The 27525-nt window shown below is 35.3% G+C and overlaps 1 protein-coding gene across 2 annotated transcripts in view; it reads left to right on the top strand.

The window, feature by feature from the left end:
- Wnk3 (WNK lysine deficient protein kinase 3) overlaps positions 1 to 27525 on the top strand; it is a 152732-nt gene that overhangs the window by 87392 nt on the left and 37815 nt on the right. For both annotated transcript variants that reach the window (XM_071606048.1, XM_071606047.1), the window contains exons 10-16: positions 13573 to 13637; positions 16730 to 16877; positions 18762 to 18878; positions 20107 to 20262; positions 20344 to 20395; positions 21211 to 21348; positions 21699 to 22633. In XM_071606048.1, the coding sequence (XP_071462149.1) occupies positions 13573 to 13637; positions 16730 to 16877; positions 18762 to 18878; positions 20107 to 20262; positions 20344 to 20395; positions 21211 to 21348; positions 21699 to 22633 (1611 nt within the window). The remainder of the gene's footprint in view (positions 1 to 13572; positions 13638 to 16729; positions 16878 to 18761; positions 18879 to 20106; positions 20263 to 20343; positions 20396 to 21210; positions 21349 to 21698; positions 22634 to 27525) is intronic.

Genomic DNA, 27525 nt, shown 5'->3' with positions numbered 1-27525 from the left:
ATGGGCTTTCGGTATACAAGTCATTGAACTTTTCTGGAATTATGTTAGAAAAACTCCTACCTTCTAGGGGTTTGAGGATTAGATAAGCTAAAATGTGAAAAGTTCCTGGCATGTAATAAATGCTCAATAAATAAGGGGTGCTAAAATGTACTGAAAGGGAGTGCCAGGAATACCATGAGGCAGTTTATAAAATGTTTAAAAGTATCTCCCAGTTTTACTGTTGTCCTTCACTCCAGAATAGCTAAATAAGAATCTCTGGGATGTTGTCCATGTGCTTAGCTTTTCTTCTTCTCCTCTTTCCTTTCCCTTCTCCTTTTCTTCTTCACTGGTTATTTTCTAAAGTGCAGGTGGGACTGAGATCTACTGATGGAGGGAGAGGAGGCTTGGTGAATGTGTAAAAGAGAAAGAACCAGTTTGCACCTAGTAGAGGGCCTCTGTGAGGTAGATAAATTGTCTTTGTATTAGGTATTCCTTGGAATCATTTATTGATTCTTCTTTTGCTTATAGTAGCTTGGGGCAGAAAAATCTTCAAGCAAGTTTATGAAAAGTATCTTAAGTGCCAAGATAGAAAGAAGAGAATGGTGTGGCCCATAGAAATCCAGACCTGCTTTTGCTTCTCATTTTAGCCTTGTCCTCATTCTGCAGGAGAGTATCCAGGGATGCGTTGGGTTTATTGGACGTTGCTAGCAGGTTATCAAGGTCTCAGATATCCAGCTATCAAAGTTTCATTAGGAAAAGGGATTGGTATTCGGACTTACATTTGGACTTCAAGTTGGGGGATGGAGGGAAGGATGAAGACTGTGTACCATTTTGTGCCTTCCTCTCCCCTCTAATGTAGTCAACCCATATTAAGGGATTGTTTCTTTCCTGGATATATTAGACTAGCTTCAAATTATACATTAAATAATTAGCTCTTTAACATAATCACTGTTTAGAAATTGAGAGTAAATACCTTAGCAAGTAGATATTTTTGTACATATAAGATTCAACAAAATGTATCCAAATTGACAAATGTTTGTATTTAAAAAATTTCACCTAGGCACTGTGGGATACAGCTGTAATCCCAGATACTCAGGAGACAGGCAATAGGATTGCAAGTTCAAGGCAACCTTGGAAATTTAGCAAGACCTGTCTCAATAAGTAAAAAAAAAAAAAAAGGCTAGGGATGTTGCTCAGTAGCAGCCTGTTAAATCCCCAATACCACAAAACAAACAAACAACAACAACAAAAAAGAAACTTTATAAGAATGAGGGTGAGTCCCAGAAAGATGGAACAGTAACACGGTGTCCTAATGCATAAGTCCAGAGGCAAAGGTTGTGTTTTAAGAGAAACAAAATATAGTTACTATGACAATTATTTGGAATTATATTTAATTATATTTTATGACCACTTATAGTCATTAATAGGATTAATAATGTTGCTTTGTGTTAGTCCTCAGAATCATGGGATTTTGGCTTATCTGTCTTTTTATCTGATAGCTTCAAATTAAGTTCTATTATAATATTTATAATACTTCTAAAATTACTGTTTACTAATAGGTGCTGAGTCATTTTTGTAGATGTCTTTTCTTTTTTTTTTTATATTCAATGGTATGTTTTACTGTTACATAGAACATTTAATCAAGTGGAACACTGTGATGTCTGTCATTTAATGTCAGGATGCCATACATGAGTGTTAACATATAAACAAATATTCAGTTATAAGAACATATTGTATACATTAGGTAAATATAGGTTAAAAATGCACTGTAAACTGAGCATGATGGTCCATGCTTGTAATCCAAGCAAATTGGGAAGCTGAGTAGTTTCAGAAGTTTAAATTCAACCTCAGCAACTTAGTGTGGTTTCAAATGACTTAGAAAGACGAGTCTCAAATTTCATAAAAGAGGGAGAGGGCTTAGAAATGTGACTCAGTGTTTTAAAATCCCTAAATTTAAGCTGCAATAAAAAAATAAAGTTTAAAATATTACAATTCAGTGTTAAACATCAAAAAATAGATTTCTTATAATTGTTTTCTCCAGTATTCAAAAGTGAAAATAGTTAGTAATCTTTGATTTAGAAAAAAATTTATATGCTTTCAAAGATGAGGTTTCTACACTATGCATGTATGATATTTAAGATTGATATTTCTACAAATAACTGGATAATGTTTAATGAATTTAAGCAAAAGTTAAAGACAGTGACTCATTTTCTATATTTGAATGAGTTCTGTCTTTTACTGATCCTCATACACTTCAAGGTGTAATGTATAGTTAATGACTTTACATTTGTCAAGGTATTTATTGTAAATGTTTTGTTGTTATATAAGGCATACATTTTCGACAAAATCTGTTCAATGTTCACTACTGGTATGAGTTTTCAGATGTTTGATGAATTTAAAATTTGAATAAGTTTTGGAAATATTATTTAACTTCTTAGGGTTTCTGGGAACAATGAATTCTCCAAAAATCAGTAGTGTTTAAGAAACATGTGGATTTGAAAAGTTTTTTTTTTTCCCATTTGTATTCTCTCTAACCAGTATGTATCCTCACGTGCTGAGTATTGGTGAATAAATTTTGGAGGCATTGTCACATTGTCAGTTTTCACATTTCAAAAATTTATCTCTGCTATGATTATTGTGGTGAGGATTAAATGTTGACCCATTCTCAATGGTCTCATTTGTAGAGCTTCTCTCCAGTGTGTTTTCTCTGATGTCTAGTAATGTATGATATATAATTTAAAATGTTTCTACATTCTCTACAATTGTAGGTCTTCTTTCCAGAAAAAATAGCCTAGTGGTGAAAAGGTTTTGATTTCTTATTAAAAGCTTTGCTACATTGTTTCTATTTGTAGGGGTTCTTTTCTGTATAAATTCTGTTGTTAATAAGGTTTAATTCTTCTTTAAAAGTATTATAACTTTATTCACATTTTTGAGGCTTTCTCACCAGGGGACTTCTACTGTGGTGAATATAGTTTTATTTTTGATTAAAATCTTTGCCACATCCTTCACATTTGTAGGGCTATTCTCCAGTGTGAGTTCTGCTGTGGTGAATAAGGCCTGTTTTTCTACTAAAAGCATTGCCACATTCCTTACATTTGTAGGGCTTATCTCCAGTGTGAGTTCTTTTGTGGCAAATAAGGGTTGATATTTGAGTAAAAACTTTGTCAAATACTTTGCATTTGTAGGGCTTCTCCTCAGTGTGAGTTCTTCTGTGGCAAATAAGGCCTGTTTTTCAAATGAAAGCTTTGCCACATTCTTTACAATTGTAGGGATTCTCTGCAGTGTGAGTTCGGCTGTGGCAAATAAGGCCTGTTTTTCTACTAAAAGCTTTGCCACATTCTTTACATTTGTAGGGCTTTTCTCCGGTGTGAATTCTTTTTTGCTAAATGAGGTTTGATTTTTGACTAAATACTTTACGATATTTTTTGCCGCAGTCTGGCTGGGCACAATCAGGAGCCACTTGTCAAAAGAAACTAACTTTATTTTTAGAACCACACACGCCAAACAAAACAGCCTCTCAGGAAAAACCCTCAGAGCCTCAACTGCCACCACCGGCTTTCCACACGCCTCTCTCTCCCACACAAGCTTCTCTCCACCTCCCACAATCCTCCTGCTCTTGAGGCCGATTGGCTGGTTCACGTGGGCGGAACCAAAAAAGTCCCCCAATGAGCAGCTCCGTGGTCTGAAAGGGCAGGGAAACAGCCCAATGAGCATCACCGCAGAGGAGCCAATCAGCTAGATGTTGCTGGGGCCGCTGTGAGCCAATCATCAGCTGGCAGCTGGAAGTTTGCTGGGGCCCCTTCGGCTGTGGCTCTCAACGTCTCCCCCTCTCTGTTTAAACAAAAAGCATGTGGCTTAGGGACCGTGCCTGCCTTAGGTTGTCCAATAGTACATATGGTCCTTACCCGTTAGGTTGGTACCATTGCAATTGGATCTTACCCGTCATTGACTACCGGTCCAATATACAGCCACACCTGTGGAGAGGTCTTTGTACCAGCGGGGGGGTGAGGTTCTTTGCCTCACCTCTGTTGGCCCCCAAATTTTAGCTGGACGATCATGACAAGCAGAAGGGAGGAAGATACACCAAGCCAATTGACGGCTCCTTTTGGAAAAATTGTACCACCAATGACATCATCAGCAAAAATACCCCAACACTACCACAAGTCGCTGCACCAACAGATAGTTCACAATGCATACAGGTGAGCTCACAATGTGTCCAGGCAAGTTCTGCAAGCAGTTCAGTGATGGCTATTGTAGAAGCTGTAGATTGGTTTTATCTTTGACTTCACCAGCACTGGGATGAAGATAGGAATTCTGGCAATAATGGCTAAAGAAAAAATTATGTAACATTACAGAAGGCACTAAAAGAAAACGATTTTCTTAACAATTTACATTGTCTTCACCGGCACTGGGATGAAGATAGGAATTCTGGCAATAATGGCTAAAGAAAAAATTATGTAACATTACAGAAGGCACTAAAAGAAAACAATTTTCTTAACAATTTACATTATCTTTAAGAGAATTATTAAATATAATGAAAAGGAAAGGTGAAAGTAAACAAACAGATCTGTTAACCTTCTTTTTTGTTTACATATTAAAACAATCCTCAACAGTTGTTTACCCAATTTAAATTAAACCATATAAATCACGTGAAAAAAAAAATTTGGATCCATTTTATCATGAGCGCTCATCATATATGATATATGGACATACATACATTCAAACATATAACACAAAACACAAGTGTGCACACATAATATAATACATACAACACATAACATTATAGTAAAGGCCTTATAACTTTTTACAGGTGAAATCTCCATTGCAATGTTTAAAAACTCTATAGTCAAAAAATAGAACTGATCAGCAAAACATTAACCTAGGTCTGTATGAGCTCAAAAAACAAAATAGAACTTCATGATATGGCAAAGGGCAATAATAAAATAGATATTGAAAAAAGCATCCTGGTTCTGTTGCAGATGTAAGAATAGCCAAACTGGAGTTTTGGGTATCAGTTGTTATGGATTTGAGCCAAATCATCTTCTTTTTGGTCTGTAGAAATCGCTTTAGTTAATCTTTCTGGAATCCAAATCGGCTGCTGTTCTCCCTGTGGAAACACATAAACAGACCCCCGACTCCAGACAATCACTGGGTCAGGACCTTGGTTAATCTCTCTGGAATCCAAATCGGCTGCTGTTCTCCCTGTGGAAACACACAAACAGACCCCCGACTCCAGACAATTACTGGGTCAGGACCTTTCCATTGTCCTGTTAGAATATCCTTCCAAAGTACCTTGGGCTTATGTACATTTTTTGGACACATATGCCTTTCCGCAGCACTAAGTCCTGATGAATCCAACTTTAAAAAGTTTAGAGTAAAAAGGGTTATTTTAAGTTTATCTTTGGGGAATATATACCCCTTCCCAATTCCTTCTTTTTGCTTTAATAAGTACATTTTAATAGTTTGATGAGCTCTTTCAACTATGCCTTGTCCCTGTGGATTGTATGGGATTTCTGTTATATGAGTAATGCCAAATGTTGAGCAAAATTGTTTAAAAGAGGTAGAAGTATAACCAGGGGCATTATCTGTTTTTAACTGTTTTGGAACACCCACAGTGGCAAAATTTTGTAAGCAATGAGCTATAACATCTTTAGTTTTTTCTCCGGCATGAAGGGAGCCCATCAAAAATCCAGAAGAAGTATCAACTGTAACATGCAAATATTTTAATTTTCCAAATTCTGGCAAGTGTGTGACGTCCATCTGCCAAATATGGTTAGGTATCAATCCTCTAGGATTGACTCCAAGATTAACTTGTGGTAAAAAGGTCACACAATTTTGACATTGTTTTATTATTTGTCTAGCTTGTTCCTTAGTTATTTTAAAACGCTTTTGTAAAGTATTAGCATTGACATGGAACTTTTTATGAAAATTTATAGCTTCTTCTAGTGTAGAGAAAATATGTATGTCATGTGTAGTTTTATCTGCTAAATCATTGCCCAAACTAAGGGCTCCAGGCAATCCTGTATGTGCCCTGATATGTCCTATAAAGAATGGATCTTTTCTGTCCTTGAATATTTAGTTTTAGCATGGGGCGAAAATCTAAATTTAAAGAAAGCATAGCCCAATCTACACCTGTGGAGCCTAATCCCTTGGAACCTCTTTCTACAGTACGACTGGAAAATTTATCATGTAGGCTGGGTATTATTAGTAACTGTGCTATTCTATCTCCTGGTGAAATTACTGATATACCCTTTGGAGAACTGGCTATAATTTTTATTTCACCTTCATAATCGGGATCAATTACCCCAGGACTTATCATAAGTCCTTTTAGAGTAGAAGAGCTGCATCCCAATAATAAGCCTACTGTTCCTTTGGGAAGAGGTCCTTTCACCCCTGTGGGAATGATTTGAACTCCCATCTCTGGAGTTAGTACTGCTCTGGCGGAGGCGCAGATGTCCAACCCTGCGCTCCCTCTGGTTTGTCTGATGAGGGATCTGATGGACAATGTGTCCTGGGCACTACCCTGATGGGGTTGCTGGGTTCCTCCAGTGCTCCGTATATTTGTGGTTTTGGGCCCCGGAGCATTGGGCCCCCCTGTCCATTTTTTGGCAATGGAGCCCGATGCCTTTCTCCACGATATCGTGGATAAACACCTGGTCCTTGTTCGTTTTTTGATAATGGAGTACCCTCTATGGTGGTTTGAGAACGGCATTCATTAGCCCAATGTCTCCCTCTACGGCATCGTGGGCAAATACCTGGTATTCTACTCCTTTGATACCTAGTTTTGTTAAACCCTCCTCCAATGGGGCAATTCCTTTTAAAATGTCCTGTTTGTTCACAATTGTAGCATGTTCTTGGCCTGGCATCTAAAGCCTGTTTTACTGCAGCTGCCACAATTTTCCCTTGTTCATTAATGTCTCTGGCATCTAAAGCCTGTTTTACTGCAGCTGCCATGACTTGCTCTTGTTCATTAATGTCTCTACATAATTTAATATATGTGTTTAAATCTTCATGTTTCCATGGTCTAATGATATCTCTGCACCAACGATTCGCTTGCTCATAAGCCAGGTGTTTTAGTAATGGCATTGCTTGTTCTGTATTCCCAAAAACTCTGGTAGCTGTTTGAATAAGCCTATCTACAAATTCAGCATAAGGTTCATTAGCTCCTTGTATTACCTTAGATAATTGACCTTGTAAACCTCCATGTCCTTGTAAAGTCTTCCATGCCTTAATTGCATCTACAGCAATTTGTGCATATACACCAGGATTATATGCAATTTGTTGCTGCTGATCCTCATAAGGTCCCTTTCCTAACAACATATCTAGATTTCTCTGAGGATAACCAGCTGCTGCATTTCGCCTAGCCGTCTCCTTGCAAAATTCCTCATTGGCAACCTTCCATAACAGGTATTGTCCTCCATTTAGCACAGCTTTACACATATTAGCCCAATCTGCTGGCGTCATGTTCAAGTTGTTAATGGATTCGACCATGCTTACAGTGAAGGGTGCTTGAGGACCATAGGTTGTTACAGCCTCTTTTAGCTGCTTCACTGTTTTGAAATTTAAAACTTGGTAAAATCGCTGCCCTCCTGCCTCAAATACAGGGCATGTTAATATTTGAGATCTTGTCTCAGGATCCCAACTATCAACTGCGGGGGTTGGGGACCTCCCAGCATATGGAGGTGGCCTTGTTAGTTGGACACTTACGTCCTCTGGTGATAGAAATTTGTTAGTAGCAGTCTCCTGTAGAGGTGGTGCTTTTGGTTGGACACTTACACCCTCTGGTGATAGAAAGGTGTTAGTAGCAGTCTCCTGTTGTAACTTTCCCCCTGATGGCTTTTTCTGTTTTACACTTTCTTTCTCTGTCTGACTAACTTGAGAGGCCTTCTCTTTTACTTGAATCTTTTCCTCTGTCTGACTAGCTTGAGAGGCCTTCTCTTTTACTTGAATCTTTTCCTCTGTCTGACTAGCTTGAGAGGCCTTCTCTTTTACTTGAATCATTATGTCTTCTCCTTCCTCTACCATTGTCTGAACTGAAGGCTTTGGACTAAGCAAACAAGATATGAACGTCCACAATGGCAATGTGCCAACTGGCAGAGTCCCTGGGCTTTTCTTGTCTATTCTTTTTAAATCTTCACCATGATGGTTCCATTGTGATATATTTAACAACTCCTCCTTAAAAAGCCATGGGCTACATTTTTGTATTGTATCAACGTATGCCCTGATTGTTCTTGATAGTCATGTGGCAAATAAGGCCTGTTTTTCTACTAAAAGCTTTGCCACATTCTTTACATTTGTAGGCCTTTTCTCCGGTGTGAATTCTTTTTTGCTAAATGAGGTTTGATTTTTGACTAAATACTTTACGATATTTTTCAAATTTCTAGGAATTCTTTTCGGAGTAAATCCTGCTTTGCTTAATATAGATTGATTTTTTTCTTTAAAAACGTTATCACATTCTCCAGTGTGTGTTCTTCTGTAGTAAATATGATCTTTTTTTTTTTTTTTTTTTTAAAAAAAAGCTTTGCCACATTTTTTATATTTGTAGGGCTTCTCTCCAGTATAAATTCTCTGGTTGTGAACAAAGCCTGATTTTTGATATGATTTGTGGTGTTTTCTCTCACTTGTAGTTTTCCATATTTTCTTTTGTTGTAAACGGTCAAGATAACAATTTCTATATTTCCACTTATAACTTTGTGAAATATATGTTTTATACCCTTCTCTGGTGAATATTCTTGGGTATGATAAGGAGTCATGGCCAGGAAGGCCAATTTTCTATAGTTCTCTAACATCACAACTCTATATAAAGTTTTCTGAGCAGGCTGAAGGCATTCACACTCCTCTTCAGTAAAATCAGTGGCTACATCCCTGAATGTTAACAGTTTCAATATGAAAGTTGGTGCTTTTAAAAAGCAAATGAGCCAGGTCTTGTGATGGACAACTGTAGTTCCAGTGACTGAGGAGGATGAGGCAGGAGGATCATAAATTCCAAGACAGTCTGAGCAACTTAGTATGGCACTTAGCAACTCAGCAAGACTCTGTGCTTAGGAGTTGGGCCTGCTTGGGATCTTCAGCTTCTGCACAGCAGAGTAATCTGAGACTCTGAAGCATGAGACCAAAGTCCAGCCAAATGGCAAAAACAGAGAACTCAGGAGATAAGAAGTAATAGTGAAAGCCCACCCTCCTCCTCCATGATGACACACAGGATTGGACAGTTCTCACTAAATGCTCATGATTGGAAAGGACTTCAGAATATGCGCATTGAATCTGAGACCAGTGAGCCTTCTTTTTGGGTGACAGGGAATATCATCCAATCCAGGCATGAATAGGGCTAGAATTTCAGGTTGTTGAGTGCTATATTTTTTTCTTTTCTTAGATCTGGGAAATATACCCCAAATTTTAAGGCAATGTTTTCTTCCATAAGTGGGATCTAGTGAAAAACCAGCCTCTACCTCAGAGCAAAGCTGTATAGATGTCTTTTCAATTTAATGTTTCATTTTTTACTTTTGTTTAAAACTACTAAAATATTATATATGGAAATAATGGGGACCTGAGGGTTGATAAGTCTCTTTATACAAAGTTGAATTTATTTTTCTTATTACCAATTCAGGATTAATATAGAAAAACTTATTTAATGTCTTGGGATATACTCCTCCAGACCATTTAGTATACACCTACACAGATGTATTTTTAAGGTAATCATAACATATTTACTCTTTTATGGTATTTTTCACATAAAACATTATCTTACAGGGCTGGGGGTCTAGTTCAGTGATAGAGCACTTACCTAGCATGTGTGAGGCCCTGGGTTTAATTCCCAGCACAGGAAAAAAAGAAGTATGTTTAAATATATATATTTTAATTTTTTATTGTTGGTTGTTCAAAACATTACATAGTTCTTGATATATCATATTTCACACTTTGATTCAAGTGGGTTATGAACTCCCATTTTTACCCCGTATACAGATTGCAGAATCATATCAGTTACACATCCATTGATTTATGTGTTGCCATACTAGTGTCTGTTGTATTCTGCTGCCTTTCCTATCCTCTACTATCCCCCCTCCCCTCCCCTCCCCTCCCCTCCCCTCTTCTCTCTCTACCCCCTCTACTGTCATTCATTTCTCCCCCTTGTATTATTTTTCCCTTTCCAAAGAGCTACATAACATCCCTGAGGATGGCTATACCATTATTTATTTAGTGGAGTAAGTAAAGGAGATAAATATCAATATTTTGCTGTTTATAACTATATTCCATGTTGTGATATATTTTTATAGCTATGTCTTTTTAAAAATTTGTTTTATTTGTTCTTTTTAGATATACATGATAATAGAGTGCATTTTGGCATATTATGCATACATGAAATAATTTATTGTAATTAGGACCCCATTCTTGTGGTTGTACACGATATTGTATATATTATTAATTGTTTCTTTAGGATAAATTTTTCAAATTAGAAGTGTGAGAAATTTTTAAGACTTCCTTTATTGTCATCCCATCAGTGGTTTATGTACTTGCTATCCTTAAGAATTCTCATTTTTTTTAAAAAAAAGTCTCTATTCTGGGCAATTTAAGTGAGTATCTCAGTTTCTGATAAAGTTGTTGCCCAAAATTTTGCCCAGAAGTCTCAGGCATGTAAAGTCCATGGCCACTGTGGTGCTAACACAAAGATGGAATGTAAAGGCAGGCACCCAGTATTCATAAAAATTCTAAAGTATAAAATGTATATAGTAACATAAAAATTGGGGAAATGGAGGGTTGCCTAAAATGCTGTTTCTATAACATGGCTATGATTGTAAAATTTGTGAAAATACTCTAGACTTTTTCATAAGTGGTTTTAATTTTCCATCAGTTTTATTTTCTGCTTTGTTTTTCATTCATTGTTGTGTATTTTCCCCTGCCTTTACTTGGTCTTCATGATTCCTTTCCCCCTAGCTTTTTTTTTTTTTTTTTTTTTTTGAGGTACTAGGGATTGAACCATGGGTACTTTACCACTGCTATATCCCCAGCCCTTGTTTTTTTTTTTTTTAATTTTGACAGGTCTTGCTAAGTTGCTGAGGCTGACCTTGAACTTTTAATCTTCCTGCCTCAGCTTCCTGAGTTGCTGAGATTACAGGCAGACATGATGGCACCTGGCATGATTTCATGATTTCACTTTTTAATAGCCATGTGGTAGTATGATAAACACTCCTATTTACCTAATCCTTCCCCTATTCCTAGACAACTAACTTGCTGCTAGTTTGTATTACATATAATACTATAATAAAATACAGGTATAGCTAACATTTTATTGAACATTTACTGTGAAACAAGCTTTATACCTTGTTGTTTTCTTTCCTTTGTGTTATTTTTTAATGATTGATTTTCAGGAATCCTAATATCAGTTCACAAACATTTTTGTGGCACAGCCTTTATCTCCATGTCAAACTTTCCTTCCCTATTTCTTTCTAACTTCAGATATTTATTGGAACCCTAAAATGTGCCAGGTACTGTGCTAAGAGGCACCAAGAAGGCAAAATGAATCAGTGAGTCCTTGGAGTTTGATGTTAAACATGCATGATAAAGAGGGCTATGATAAAAGGCACTATTAGATTACGGGTCTGTCTGTCCACTCCCTTGTCCAATAATCCACCCATCTACCTATGCTTTTCCCCATGAATCATATGAGAGAGCTAGTTGCAAACATGATGCCATTTTACCTCTGAATATTTCAGTACAAGAACAAGGACATTGGCTGGGAGTATAGTTCAATAGTAGATCACTTGTCTAGCGTGAGTGAGGCCATAGATTCAATCCCCAGTGCCATCACATGTGTGTGTATGCATACAGACACATACGCAAATATAGACATTTTCTTAAATAACTACAATATAGTGACCAATCTAGAGAATGTTAACATTAACAGATAATAATATAATATTATTATCTATTATCCACCTCAACATTTTCATTAATTATTATGATGTCCTTTATGGCAACTTCACCCTGCTTGATGAATATTTATTTAGTCGTTATTTTTCAAAACATTGATATTTTTGAAGAATGAAGGCCAGTTATGTTACAGAATGCCCTTCAATTTGAATCAATGTGAAGTTTCCTTTTCTTTAGATTCAGATTATACATTTTTTTCAGGAAAATCATGTACATTAAATGTGTTTTTATTTGCACATAGTAGTAGAAGGCATGTGATGTTGCTTTGTTCCATTGTTGGGGAAGTTAAGTTTGATTACTTTGTTAAGGTTAGGCCTTCCAAATTCTTCCAGTGTAAATTTACCTTTTTTTTGCCTTTGTACTTAAAAAGCAATCTGTAGGATTGCTTTGAAACTAGTAAATATCCTGTTCTTTATTCAACCTTCACCTACTGGATTTGTCATCCATTTATGATTTTCTAACTCTATCATCCCTCTTTATTTATTAGTTGTCTTTTACTGTAAATAAGAGCTTTTCCTTTTCTATTTGTTCATTTGTTCTTATGAGTAAGAAGTCATGGATTCTTATTTTATTAAATGGGTTATATTCTTTTACTATTATTATTTTGATGCCCAAATTGTCCCAGATTTTGACAGTAGGAGCTCCTTCAATTTGGTCCTCTCTGTTTTTGATATGTCCTCATCATTCTTTTAAGTATTGTTTTACTTTTTGGCAGAGTAAAGCTCTTCTAGTACTTTCTTGTCCCATTGATGGAAAATCATCTATTTCTACATGGAACCTTCTTCCTTTCTAGTTTAGAAATCAGAATATGAGCTAAGATATATGTTTTTTTTTTAATTCTCCAAGAAAATTTTGCTGGTCTATTTCTGAAATCTCATACAGGTTTCTTATATGTAGAAGTTCTGTCCACATCTTGGCTAAATGGACAAGATAGTGGAGAGCTTGAAATAGCCTGGGGAGGTAGAGAAACATAAGTAGAGTTATAGCATATATGGAAGGATCCAACTGATGCAGAGAACTCCAGCTTAGTGTGGCTTCAAGCAGAGATGAAGCTAGAGAATCAGACATGGACCAGTTCATTGTGGACTTTCATCATCTGAAAAACCTAATCTTTTGGAAGATGAGATGCCATCACAGAGTGGTTAACCGAGTAGGGAAATTATTGTTTTTATTAAATTTACATTCTAAGATTTCTCTCTGTTCTCACCAGTGAGGAGTATGTAGAGTATTGATTAGGTAAATATTTAAAATTATTTTCCAGCAGGATTGGTATTTTTCTTTCTAAGAGGAAGTTTGAGTCATTGATTCATCTTCTTGTGGAATGGCAACAATTCTTTTAAGTAGTAGTTTTACAACCAGGACTACAAGTTCAATAGTAGTGTTCTTTGTTAAAAAATAACAAAAGTACATAAAAAATGCTAATTTTTAACAAAAATATTGATGAATAAGATGTACTTGATTTATTTCTACATTTATTTTTCTTTATCTTTAGTAAAAATGTCAATAACAGGATTGATATAGACTTTCAATAACAAAGACATTCTACCTGGTTTGCAAGGTAACCAGAATAGGAAATGTAACAATCAAAATTTCTGAAATAACAACAAATTGCCTCCTTAGCTTGAATTTTGCTGTTGTAACAATCTTTATTTTTATTACTTACAGACCATACCCCAACCAGTTGGAGTTGAACAACAAGCAGCTCTTCAAAAACCAGATTTAGTTAGAAGGTAAGTATCATCAGATTCATACCTTAGAAACAATGAGGGTGAGCAGAAGTATGTGCAGTAACTAGGGAAGCTTCTGTTTTCTTATATTTATGTGTAGGTTTAATAAACATATTTGGCATTATTTTTACTTTTTTAAAATTTTTTAAAAATTTTTATTTTGCTTATTTATTTTTATGTGGTGCTGAGGATCGAACCCAGGGTCTTACACATGCGAGGCGAGCATTCTATTCATGAGCCACGACTCCAGCCCCATTATTTTTACTTTTTAAAAAAATATTTTTTAGTTGTAGATGGACACAATACCTTTATTTATTTATTTATTTTATGTGATGCTGGAGATCAAATCCAGTGCCTCACACATGCTAGGCAAGCACTCTACCACTGAGCCACAACCCCAGCCCTATTTTTTATTTTTTTAACATCAATAATATTGACCATTACCTTATTTTCTTTAGTTACAGTATTCTAAGAAAAGCATAAAAGAGTTTAAAAGGAAATAATAATGTAATTTATAGTAAAATATCATATAGTTATATTAGTAGTCATAAATTTGCATTTTTCTGTATTTGTTCAGATTGGATACTTTCTATTGTTCTTTTTTTACATTCATTGTTTCTTTCCTATATATTTCGTTATTGTGCCCATTGTTCTTTCATTAAGTTTTTATTTCTGTGATTTTATGTTTAGTTCTATAATTTCATTTGTTTCTGTTTTTAACATCTTCTACTCCTTTGACAAGCTCGTTTGTTTTTTTTTTTGTTGTTGTTTGTTTGTTTTTTGGTGATGCTGGGGATTGAACCCAGGGCCTTACACATGCTAGGGAAAAACTCTCCAACTGAACCACACTCCTAACCTTCATTTTGATAAATGCTTTTAAAATCTTTTCAAATAAAATCTTTTTCTGATTCATCTCGATGTTGACACTTGCTGATTGTTGATTTTCCACTTGTTGATGCAAAAAGATTTAAGTTGTAATTTTCCTGGTTTTTGGTATGACAGGGATTTTATTTTTGTCTCCAGGACATTTTGGGTATTATGTAAGGATACTTTGGATTCTACATTTAAATCCTCTATTTAGCTGTCATTCTGCCTGTTTAGGTACATTGGTCCTGGCCTACTTGTAGGGGCTGTGATTCTAGTGACGATGTAGTTTTAAGAGTTCATGCTTTGCTATTCTGGTCTGCTTCATTCACCTGGCACCTTGGTGTCCATGGTGGAGCTGCAGCGTGGAGATTTGAACTTCTCTAGGTCCACCATACAGATCACATTTTACTGCTGGAGCTCCTGCCACTGCCACTGGGGAAGCAAAGGGCCTACGTAAGCCATCTTTTGTTGAAGGGTTAAGTATCAGGAGACACTAGGTCTGGGCTGTCTTTATGCCTGACCTGTCTTCTGCCATTGTGTTAGTATTAGGAGATGGTTAGTTGCTTTATTTTTCAAGTCCTCAGAGTTCCTAATCAATCTTTTATCTTTTCATTCTTTAGTGCTATCCTGATTTTTTACTGCATTATTTCCAGATTTTATTTTTTAGCTCTTCTTAGTGGGGACAAGCAAGCAGAGTTGAGTTTTTGCTACGTTGTCCCAAACCCTAAGCTAGTGTTTTTTAAGGTTACTTTGGAATATGAATGATATAGCCCCATTGGCTATAATTAATGTCTCTATTACCCTATGAAGGTGTTATTTATTACTGCCAATTCTCTGTATGTTTTAGAACTCTAGGGGCATTATTATTATTTTTAATTAAAATGTTTTCTTTGTGGTGCTGGGATTAAACCCAGGGACTCAGGCATGTGAGGCAAGTTCTCTACCATTCAGCTATGCTGAAAGAACTTAGGAACAGTATTAGTATGTCTTCTTTTTCATACAGACATAGAAGAATTAGGAATTATTTTTATCATTTTTGTGCATCTCTATAGAAATATTTTATGAATAGTTTTTAGCAAAAGGACTTAATCTAAAAATTAATTAATATCTGAAAAAGGTTGTCTGATACTTATTGTTCTTTTTATTTGAATTTCAGATATATTGGAAGATATTTATTCAAATATTCAAATATCTTCACTTTTATTAAAGAAAAATCTGAAAAATTTCACACAGATTAACCTGCCCTTTCATAATCATACTGATTTGAACCTATAAAATATAATCAGTTAGAATTAGTTATATTGATCTGGGTGCAGTGGCACATGCCTCTATTCCCAGTAATCCAGGAGACTGAGGCAGTCTGTCAAAAAAAAAAAAAGCTACCCAAGAATATAAAATGTTAATAATTTTGAACCATTTTATTGATTGATTGATTGATTGATTGTACTTGATATTGAACACAGGGGCACTTTACCACTAAGCTACATCCCTAGCCCTAGCCCTTTCTATGTTTTATTTTGAGATAGTATCTCACTACATTGCCCAGACTGACCTCAAGTTTACAATTCTTCTGCCTCATTCTCCTGAGTACTTGGGATTATAGACATGAGCCACCATGTCTAGCTTGAAGAAGTTTTTTTCAGGGGATGGAACACAGTGCCTCTGTATACTAGGCACGTGCTCTATTTCTGAGCTACATCTCCAGGTGTTCCACCATGTTATATGATTCCTTTTCATTTATTTTTCTGCCTCTTGCATTATTTTTGTCTCTCACATTCGGTCTGTCTATCCTTATTGAGGTCTCTCCCTTATTTTGAGTGAGATTTTTCAGTTTAGAAGTTTTATTTGAACATGTTAATGAAGTAACCCCAAAACAAACAAGATAAAATTTATCAAGAGCATTCTCTTTTAAAAGGTTTCACAAAGGTCTATAACTGGCAATGTTTTCTTTCATTTCATTTTTGCCAAATATATATGATATAATCACATTTTTCATAACTTTAAAAGATAGCTTTATTTATATATAATTTGCATACAATTCAATTTATCTTTAAAGTGTATGATTCAGTAACTTTTCGTATATTCACAGAATTCAGCAATTATAACTTTTGAAAAGATATTATTTATTGATTTTCCTTAAACATTGTTTACAATTAAATAATCAAAAGCTTTTTTGTTAGATTTTTATTATCAGGATTGGAATGAGTTACTGTTTTTTTTTTTACTAGCTTGAATCAAGATGTGGCAGCTGTGAAGGAAAACACCAATAACTCTGATAACCCAGGTGGAAATGGCAAACAGGATCGGATCAAACAGAGAAGAGCTTCCTGTCCCCGACCAGAGAAGGGGACTAAATTTCAACTTACTGTCCTTCAGGTCAGTGTGTGGATATGGTTTGGTTGTAGTGCATGTAGAGGTCTTCGAGAGTCGGGGGGGGATGATACTGTGATAACTGTAGAATATTATGAAACCCTCTGTAAGCTGACTTTTCCTCCATTAAAAATTTTCTGATAGGAATGTTTTGTGTTAATTTTTAAAGGGGAATAAAGGAGAATAAAAGGCAGAAAATAAATCACTTATAACTACCACTGAGAGCTAGCTTCTACCATTTTTTTATTTGTTTTCATTTCTTTATTCTACATGTACATTTAGCATTTTACATTAAGATCATGATAGTACTAGTAATTATAGCAAAACTATTGAATTCTTTTGTGATAGACACCCTAAATTTTACGTATTAATTTTGTGTGTGTGTACTGAGGATTGAACCAAGAGGCACTTTACCACATAGCCACATCCCCAGACCTTTATTTTATTTTATTATAATTTTGAGACAGCATCTCACTAAGTTGCTTAGGGCCTCACTAAATTGCCGAGGCTGGTCTCGAACTTGCAGTCTTCCTGTGTCAGTTTCCTGTGTCACTGGGATTATAGGCTTGTGTCACTGTGCCCAGTTTATGCATAAATTTTTCATGTAATGCAAACACTATATAATAGGTGATAATATACTCTTAAGAAATGAGAATGTCAAGAGAGATAATTTGCTTAAGGTCATACAACTAGCAAGTGATAAAGTCAGATCTTAACCCAGATTAGACTTCAAAGTCTGTATCTGTAACCAGTACAATATATATTTCAGTTGGTTGCTGAAGCCTACATATAAATTTATATCCCCTCTCTTTTTTGGCAGCACTGGGGATCAAGCCTGGGGCCTCATGCATGCTTGGCAATAACCTACCAATGAGCTATATCCTCAAACTATTTTGTCTTTTTCAAAACTTAACTTATCATGTATATTTTCCTATATCACTAAGTAAGTTTTCAATAACATTTTAAATGGCTACATTAGATAGGCCCTTGTATGCAAATATAATTTTAGCATTCCTTTCGTTGTCGTACTTTTAAAATTTGTTCTCTTTTTGCTAGTCTTTTTCCCTAACTTTGTCTTCATTCTCTGCAGCAAATATCTTAGAACATAAATCTTTGTATCTGACCCCGATTATTTTCTTAGAATAAATAGATCCCTAGAAATAGATTAGTGGTTTAAAAAGTGAAAATTTGAGGCTTGAGGGTGTTGCTCAGTGATAGAGCATGTGCTTAGCATATGCAAGGCCCTGGGTTCAATTTCTAGCATATGCACATAAAAACATTTCTAAAATTTCTAAATACATGTTGCTACATTAAGAGAATTTTGGAAATGAGTGACTGAATTTAGATATTGCATTGCATATAGCTATAGTGACTATTATAACCTTTTTTTTTTTTGCTTTTTTGAAAAGTTTTGTTCCATTTTCTTTCCTACTTGATCACATTTCTATTTATTTATTTATTGTAACTGTGGGGATTGAACCCAGGGCCTTGCACATACTAGGTAAATGCTCTACCACCTAGCTACATCCTAGCCCTTTCAATTAAAAATTTTTTTTTGAGACTATTGTCTCAAATATCTTGCTAACTTGCTCAGGCTGACCTCAAACTTGCATTCTTGCTAACTTAGCCTCTCAAGTAGCTGGGATTATGGAGGTGAACCACTGCATCCCACTCTCATTTAAGATTTTACTGAGTAATTTGTACCTGTTATATTTGTCATAGGATGGCTCTTTATGTAGTATTTCACAAAGGGAAAACAGAATGTTTTTAGAGTGGTAATGTATAAGTCATTTTCAGCATTTATTATATGTGAACTCATCCTAGATAGTCTGTGTACAATTTACAAAGTGAAGACAGTGAATCTTAAACTGGTGAAATATGTATTCATAGGTGTCAACCTCTGGAGACAATATGGTAGAGTGCCAGCTGGAAACACACAACAATAAGATGGTCACCTTCAAGTTTGATGTTGATGGTGATGCACCAGAAGATATTGCAGACTATATGGTAAGTATCGTAAATACAAATTATTTTCCCTTCAACATTAACTGTCTCTTATTTTCTCTATATTTATTTGGAGCCATCTCTCTTTAAAGGGCATGGTTAGTTTTAAAATTTATACAGAGGTTCTGATCAGGGATAAGCTGCTGCATCTTATTTAGTTTCAGCATATTCATTTGAAAAATATGAAAGAGTTTTATTGTGGATCAATATTTTTTCCCTTTGCCTGTATGTTGAGATAATCTAATAAACTTTATAAAAATAATTCCATTGTGTGGGTTACTGATTAAATCAGAATCTTTGAAGTTGAGGCCTAAACACCAATAGTTTGTCAAGTTACCAAGGTAATTTCTAATGTGCAAACTACTGGTCTAACATCTTCCATGTAAATGTTCAAGTTATTTTCTTCATTTCATTTAGTTTTTTAATATTTTCTTTGAATTAGTAGGCTTAAGTTAGTATTTTTCCCCTTTATTGGATAGGTATGGGATCTGGGTGGTAGGAGAGTGCATAATGCATTTGTTTCTGCTTTTCTGGTGAAGTGGAAATAAATTTGGGGGGGGGGTGTTACCAGAGATTGAACCCGGGGTACTTAACCCCTGAGTCACATCCCCAGCCCTTTTTAAAAATGTTTTATTTAGAGACAGGATCTCACTGAGTTGCTTAATGCCTTGCCATTGCTGAGGCTGGCTTTGAACTCACAATCCTCCTGCCTCAGCCTCCTGAGCTACTGGGATTACAGGCATGCACCACTGCACCCGGGCAAAATAAACATTTTAAAAGTTAATTTTGTTAGTTATGCCTCTTACTTAGCAGAGTATTTTTTGAGATGACTATACTTTCTTAATTCCATTGTAAACTTAGCCCAACTAAAGGTCTTTGGGCTGTTATGAAACATCTCCAACAACGATGAATTTTATAATTTGTGATTGAAAACCTTTTACTTTGGACATCTTTGTTGTAAACATTGGGTTCAATCCTCAGCACCACATAAAAAATAAATAAATAATTAAATAAATAAAGGTCTACTGACAACTAAATAAAAGTTAAATAAAAAGAATAATTGAATGTATTATGTGGTGTTTTATTGCTGGTCTTTATTCTGTTTTGACACTTGGATTTAGATACTCCATATTTATGTTTTTCTTTATGGTAACCACCATTAATACAGTATTATAATTTTGAAGAAACTAAATTCATTCTCATGAATAGAATGACTTTTGTTGTGGGGCAGGTTGAAGATAACTTTGTGCTGGAAAATGAGAAGGAAAAATTTGTAGAAGAATTGAGGGCTATCGTAGGTCAAGCCCAGGAGATCCTTCATGTCCATTCTGCTGCAGAAAAAGTCATTGGACTTGACTCTGTTACCTTGGAATCTAACAGTAACCAAGTAAGAACGACTGTTTAGCAAATGGGTCTTTTTGAATACGTGTCAGGAACTTCTTTATTTATCTATTCATTTTTAATTCAGACAGGATCATCTGAACAAGTCCAGATAAATTCTGCTTCTACCCAAACCAGCAGTAAGTATATTTAATTACATTTACCATTTGGATTTTGAAATAAGACATTTGGGAACTTTAAATTATATCCCTTCTTGGAGAAAAATGTTAGCCAATAAAGTAATTTGATAAATTGTTATTTTCTAACACTTTGAAAGGACCTTGTATCTCAGAGATAAAAATTCATTCACCAAATTTCCTCCAAGTGTTGGTTCTTTATCTGATTAATTTATTTCTGAGTTGTCACATGGTATGTTACCAGAAAAGCAGTCACAGTATGATGACTTTTAATGGCCTGTTTGAAACAAAACTGGTCAATTGATTTTTCAGATATAAGATGGACAGAAAGTTTCTTAACTAAAATCATTGTATTTTGTTGTGTCCGCCGATAACTAAAAAATAAATATTAAAAAAATAATAATAAAATAAAATCATTGTATTCTAAGTTTGCCTCATGTTTTAATAGTCATATTTTATCTTGATTTTATTCCACTAATGACACACTTATACAGCTCTGATAAGCACTACTATTATACTTATCCTAATACTATTGGGAATATAGGTATAAGACAGATAATTTTTTTAAAAAATATATTTTATTTTAGTTGTAGTTGGACACAATACCTTTATTTATGTATTCATTTGTTTGTTTTGTTTATTTATTTTTATGTGGTACCGAGGATCAAACCCAGTGCCTCACGCGTGAGCACTCTACCGCTGAACCATAACCCCAGCCCCAAGACAGATTCGTTTTTGAAATTAGTTTTATTAAGTCAATAAAATAAATGAACTGACATTTGCTTGGCACATTGATTTCTTGCTAATTATTTCTACAGGTGAGTCTGCTCCTCAGTCATCTCCAGTTGGTCGGTGGCGATTCTGTATCAATCAGACAATAAGAAACCGAGAAGCTCAGTCTCCTCCTTCTCTTCAGCCTTCAATGGCTGCAGTCACTGGGCTACATCCATTTCCTAGTAAGCTCTCATTCACTGCCAGGTTTTTCCAGATTTGGAGGATATGAATGTAAAACATACACCATATTTTAACTTATTTCTTGAATATTTTACAACAATTTTCATAAGCATATTTGAAGACAGTGTATAACTTAAAATATTTTTATTTAATATTTATAAAAAAGCAAAGTTGTTTTTTTTTTCATTCCAACTTGGATTGTTTGATATTTTGAGTCTTGTTTATAAGCATATTCTCTCTCATATCATTTTTCATTTGTCCCTTGCTTTTCCTGTCACTTTTGAACTTCTGTATTAGTCTATGCTTTGCATTCATCAGCATGTAATTAACTGTTACTTTGTTATTGTTCCAGGTTCACGAAGTAAAAATAATAAGGAAATATCACAGGACACACTGCTCAGTATAGAAAATAATCCATGCCAACATGCACTTTTTACCTCCAAATCAGAAAACAAGGATGTACTTGATGGTAAGATTTCTGAATGTGCTGGTGTAAAAAGTGAACAGCCAGCTATACTTTTTCAAGTGGAAGATAATAGGCAGATAATGACACCAGTTACCAGTGGTTCCACTTATTCCACTACTTCAGTTCCAATTGAATGTGAGGGACTCACTGGCCAAACAGGCATGTTCATACCTGTATATTCATGTCACCCACCTGCCAGTCAGGCTGATGTGCATGTAGCTCATGGTGGCAAATCAACTCAGATTGCTGGTAATGCTGTTACAGCCTCAACATTTGTATCTGATCAAAAACCTCAGTTCTTACCAGGACAGCAGCCAACTATGGATGCAGAGTTTATTTCCCAAGAAGGAGAAAACATAGTGAACACTGAAGCAAATTCTCCAAAAGCAGTCATTTCCACTCAGACTCCTGGCCTTGAATCAAGTACCCTTTTACCCACTACTGTCCTAGAATCAGATGGGGAAAGACCTCCAAAAATGGAGTTTGCAGACAACCGAATTAAAACTCTGGATGAAAAATTAAGAAACTTGCTCTATCAGGAACACAGCATCTCTAGCATCTATCCTGAGAGCCAGAAGGACACCCAAAGCATAGACTCTCCTTTTTCTTCCTCTGCTGAAGATACACTCTCCTGTCCAATGCCAGAAGTCATAGCCATCAGTCACTGTGGAATTCAAGATAGCCCTGCACAATCCCCTAATTTCCAACATATGGGCTCTAAGATTCTGTCCAGTGTGGCTGCAAGTCAGCCTAATAACATATCAGTGTTCAAAAGGGACCTGAATGTGATAACTTCTGTACCCAGCGAATTGTGTTTACATGTAAGTATCAGTCTTTTTGTTTCCTTATGATTTTAAAGAAATGCCTTCTCTTCTAAAATTCTGTGTTTTGAAATGAGATTTTAAGGACACAGGTATTTAAGGATGCCATGACCTATGCTACAGGTGCTCAGAAATTCTCAGTAGACCTGGTAGACTATGGGTAAGAGAGCCCTCTAGTGAAGTAACTAGGAACTTGCAAGCAGTGTCTATATTTGTTTTAATGATAGGGGGGAAAAAAAAACCCTGATTTATAGAAGATTCTAATAGAAAGAACTTACTTTTTGATTTCTACTTCATAGTTTAATTTAAATGTGATTTGATAGGTTTAATTTATTTGAAAAAAAGTAAAAGTCATCCATAGTCCCATGACTTTTTTTTGGTACTAGAGACTAAACCCAGGGGTGTTCTACCACTGAGCTACATCCTCAGCTATTTTTATTTGTTTTCACTTTGGGACAGGGTCTCCCTGAGTTGCTGAGGCTGGTCTTGAACTTGTGAGCCTCCTCCTTCAGCCTCCTAACTTACTGAGATTATAGGTTTGTACCACCGTGCCAGGCCTATACTTAAAGTATATATAAACACATACATACAGGTTGAGTATCCTGTATCCAAAAGGCCTTGGTTTAAAAAAGTGTTTCAGATTTTGGAGTTTTTTAGATTTTAGAATATTTGCTTAATGAGATACCTTGTGGGTGAGACCCAAATCTAAACACAGAATTCATTTATGTTTCATGTATACCATATACACAGAGCCCACAGACAATTTTTTCCAGTATGTAGTGTAAAAAAATATGGATTGAGCCACATTATATAAAATCATATGTGAAATTTTCTACTTGTGATATCATGCTGGGGCTCAGAAAGTTTAAGACTTTTTTTTGAGCAATTTGAATTTTAGATTTACAAATTAGGGGTACTCACCTATGTAATGTAGGAACACTAATTTTCCTTTTTTTCTTTCCTTATTTCAATTTTATATTATTTTGTGTTATTTGTGATTGTACCTAAGGCAAGCACTCTACCATTGAGCCATACCCCCAGCCCTAGTTTCCCTTTCCTAGCCCTTCAAATCACAGAGATAACCACTAGTAATTTGGTGCTTATCCTTATTGACTTTTCTTAAGCTTACACAAATATGTTTACATATATATCATAATATTTTCTTCAGAAATGTATCATGCTCTGCAACTTATTTTAAATATGTATGTACAAATACTTCACATATGTTGCTCTGCATTATCTTTAATTATGGACATGTATCAGTGTCATTACATATAGTTCTACCTTTTTAACTATTAAAAATAACTGCATAATAAATTATTGAATAGATATAATTAGTTTTATTGATAAACTAGTAATTTTAAATTTAAAAGGTAACAAGTAAACACAAAAGTCATTCATAAAGATTAAAGATTTAAAGTAACTGTTGGCTGGGGATGTAGCGTTCTTGCTTAGTGTATATGAAACCCTGTGTTTGATCAACATCACTACATTCAAATAAATAGTTAACTGTTGTATTGCTACCTCTTATTCCCTGAACCCTTTGATGTTCCCAATTCTAATTCTGTGGTCAACACCATTAGTAACTTGTAATTTTGTGTGTGTGTGTGTGTGTGTGTGTGTGTGTGTATGGTATATATTTCTTGATTTGGTAATTTTAGATAATACCCATCTACTTGCTGCTACAGAGAGTAAGGGTTTGACTCTATGAATAAAAACCAAAGCCAGTTGCCATGATACATGACTGTAATCCTAGCTCCTCAGGAGGCTAAAGCTGAGGAGGATTGCAAGTTCGAGGTCATCCCAATCAACTTAGTGAGACTATATATCAGATAAAAATAAAAAGGAATAGGGATGTAGCTCAGTGGTAGTGCACCCCTGGATTCAACCCCAGTACCAAAAAACTGAAAATCAATAAATATGCATTTATATTATGATCATGTGTGTGATACAATAACAACAAATGACTAGAACCATAAGAAATGAAATGTTTTTCTCTACCATTTAAATTTTGTTGCTCAGAGGAGATTATTTCAAGCATCAAGGTCAAAAGGATTATTTTATTTGTTTCAGTGTCCATTGCTATATCTGAATCATATTTAGTTGTCACTGTTTCTGTTGTCCTCAAATTATTCTTTTGTCCCCTGAAATACTTCTGTGAGTAATGTTTTCAGATATGTTACATGGTTATCTAATTTGTCTTTGCTGTTGTTTTTGCATGTCCTAACATATCTTAATTTTGCTTCACACTTGATTAAGAGTGAACGGTAGGATCAAAATCTTTTCTTCTCAGAACTTAGAAGACATTGTTTTACTGTATTTTAGCCTCCTGTGTTGCTGATGAGAGTGATGTTAATTTAATTATCATTCATCTGTAGGTGGCTTGTTTTTATTCTAGACCACTTTCCACAATATGGAAATGTTCTATATCTATGCAGTCCAATATGATAATCACTAAACCACATAAAATGTGACTAGTGTAATTTAGGGCTTAAAGTTTTAATTTAATTTAAATTAAATTTGAACAGCTACATGTGGTTAGTGACTTATAAAACACAGGATATGAAACTGTTTTTTTCTATTCATTGTGAGCATAACTTTGATGGCCTTTTGATTTTGAAGATTAGTGTCTTTTTTATTTCTAATAAACTTTATTATTGTCTTATTTTTCCTTCCATTGTCTTTCTGGCTTCAATTTAGAAGTGTTATAGATATCCAGTCTCCTGGATATATCCTCCATATCTCTTAACAGTGTGTTCTCATTTTTAATTTATGTTCTCAGGCAAAACTTCAATTTTCAAAAGTATGTCAGGTTACTATCCTGCTACTTAGCCTTTTCCAGTTAATTTTTCATTTGACATGAATGAAATCTGAGTTTTGAATCATGAATCTGAGTTTTGAAATCACTCTTATTCTTGGCTTCTTTTCCACAGCAGTCTATTTTTGCACATATTTTTTTCCCAAAATTAAAAAAAAATTGGGGGGGGGGAGGTGGGTACTGGGGATTGAACTCAAGGGCACTCAACTATTGAGTACCATCCCCAGCCCTATTTTGTATTTTTATTTGGAGACAGGGTCTCACAAGTTGCTTATCACCTCACGATTGCTGAGTCTGGCTTTGAACTCTTAATCCTCCTGCCTCAGTCTCCAGAGCTGCTGAGATTACAGGGATGCACCACTGCACTCAGCCAAGTTTTGTTTTTTTCCTTAGAAAATGTACTAAAGATTAATAGTTGAATATATAAATCATGTTTATAAATCAGAAAGAAAAGATCAGACCACTCAGTAAAAGAATAGTCAAATCATTTAGACATATGTCTCACAGAAGTGGAAATACAGATGTCTATATAATGCTTAGCATTTGGTCAGAACCTTTCTGCTGAATCATGATATGGCAGATAGCATCACATGATGAGGCAGAGCAAGCCAGAGAGAACTTGCTTTTATAATGAAGCATCTTTCACATAACCCATCAATTCTCAAATCCATTAATCTATGAATAGACTAATCCATCTAAGAGGGTGGACCCCTCATGATCCAATCACATGTTAAAAGCCCTACATTTTTCTACCTCCACATTTGACACAATGGGAATGAAATTTCAACATGAATTTTTTTTCGTTTGTTTTGAGACAGGGTCTCACTAACTTTCTCTGGCTGGCCTTGAACTCATAGTCCTCCTGCGTCAGCTTCCAGAGTATCTCTATTATACAGGACCACTGTCATATATGTTATCCATTCTTGACCTAAATGTTGTATAGTTCATGACTGTATATTCACACATCTCTCTGACAGTATGAAGGTTTTACCCAATGTTATTAATGCCATTTCCTTGGGTTTTCCTCTATTTCAATTTAGTGTTTCTTATAGTGTTGGATTTTCATAGTGGTGATTCTTAGTATGTGTGCATTTTTTTCTTTTTCTCTCGCAAGATTCCTTATTCATCTGTCTATAAACGCTATGCATAATCACCAAATGCTAGCCTTCCTCCAATAATTGGAGGAAAAACATGGGATGTCCTTTCTGGCATTGGATATTATCACTTGACTCTAATGCTACCTGGAGGATAGCCCAGTAGCTACTCTCTGAAGGCAGGAGAGTTTACCCTCCTCCAAAATATTTTCTCCTTTTGACCTTTCTCTTGGCCATGTACCATTTCCATTTTCTACTCTTATTTGAAGGGTAGATGTTCTGCTGTCTTTTGTTTGTTGTCGAGATGGGAAGGGAAGGGGCAGAGCTGAGTGTCTGTTCCTCTTTGGTATCCCAACAAATGCACTCTTCAATACAGTGAGTATCTTTTGAGCAGCGAATAAATAAAAACCTCTATTTTTTGGGCTGGGGATGTGGCTCAAGCGGTAGCGCACTCGCCTGGCATGCGTGCGGCCCGGGTTGGATCCTCAGCACCACATACAAGCAAGGATGTTGTGTACGCCAATAACTAAAAAATAAATATTATAAAAAATTCTCTCTCTCTTTAAAAAAACAAAACAAAACAAAAAAAAAAACCCTCTATTTTTGTGGAGTTCACATTCTAGTGGGGGAAACAGCCCCTAGACAAATAAAATTTTTATTAAAAAGGGTGGTGATAGCTTAGAGGATTACTCTACACAGAGTGGCCAGGGAAATACTTGTACATAGTAATGACATTAACAGATAGATATTTGTTCAAGCAAAAGAAGGCCACTTAAGTAGAAGGATATTGAGAGATAATTTTGATGAGACAAATAGATGATAGATTTTGTAGAGTTTTATAAGCATTTTAGCCAAGCACTCATCCTTTTGGTGAACCACAGCTCATTCTTGCGGCTCTCATATGTCACTGGAGTTTGCAGCATTTTGAAACAGTTCCTACATATGACATGATCTGTTTTTTCTTCCTTCAGTCATATATG

This window comes from Marmota flaviventris, chromosome X, assembly GCF_047511675.1.
Source record: "Marmota flaviventris isolate mMarFla1 chromosome X, mMarFla1.hap1, whole genome shotgun sequence".
Classification (NCBI taxonomy): domain Eukaryota; kingdom Metazoa; phylum Chordata; class Mammalia; order Rodentia; family Sciuridae; genus Marmota; species Marmota flaviventris.
This window is presented reverse-complemented; position numbering and strand designations above follow the sequence as displayed.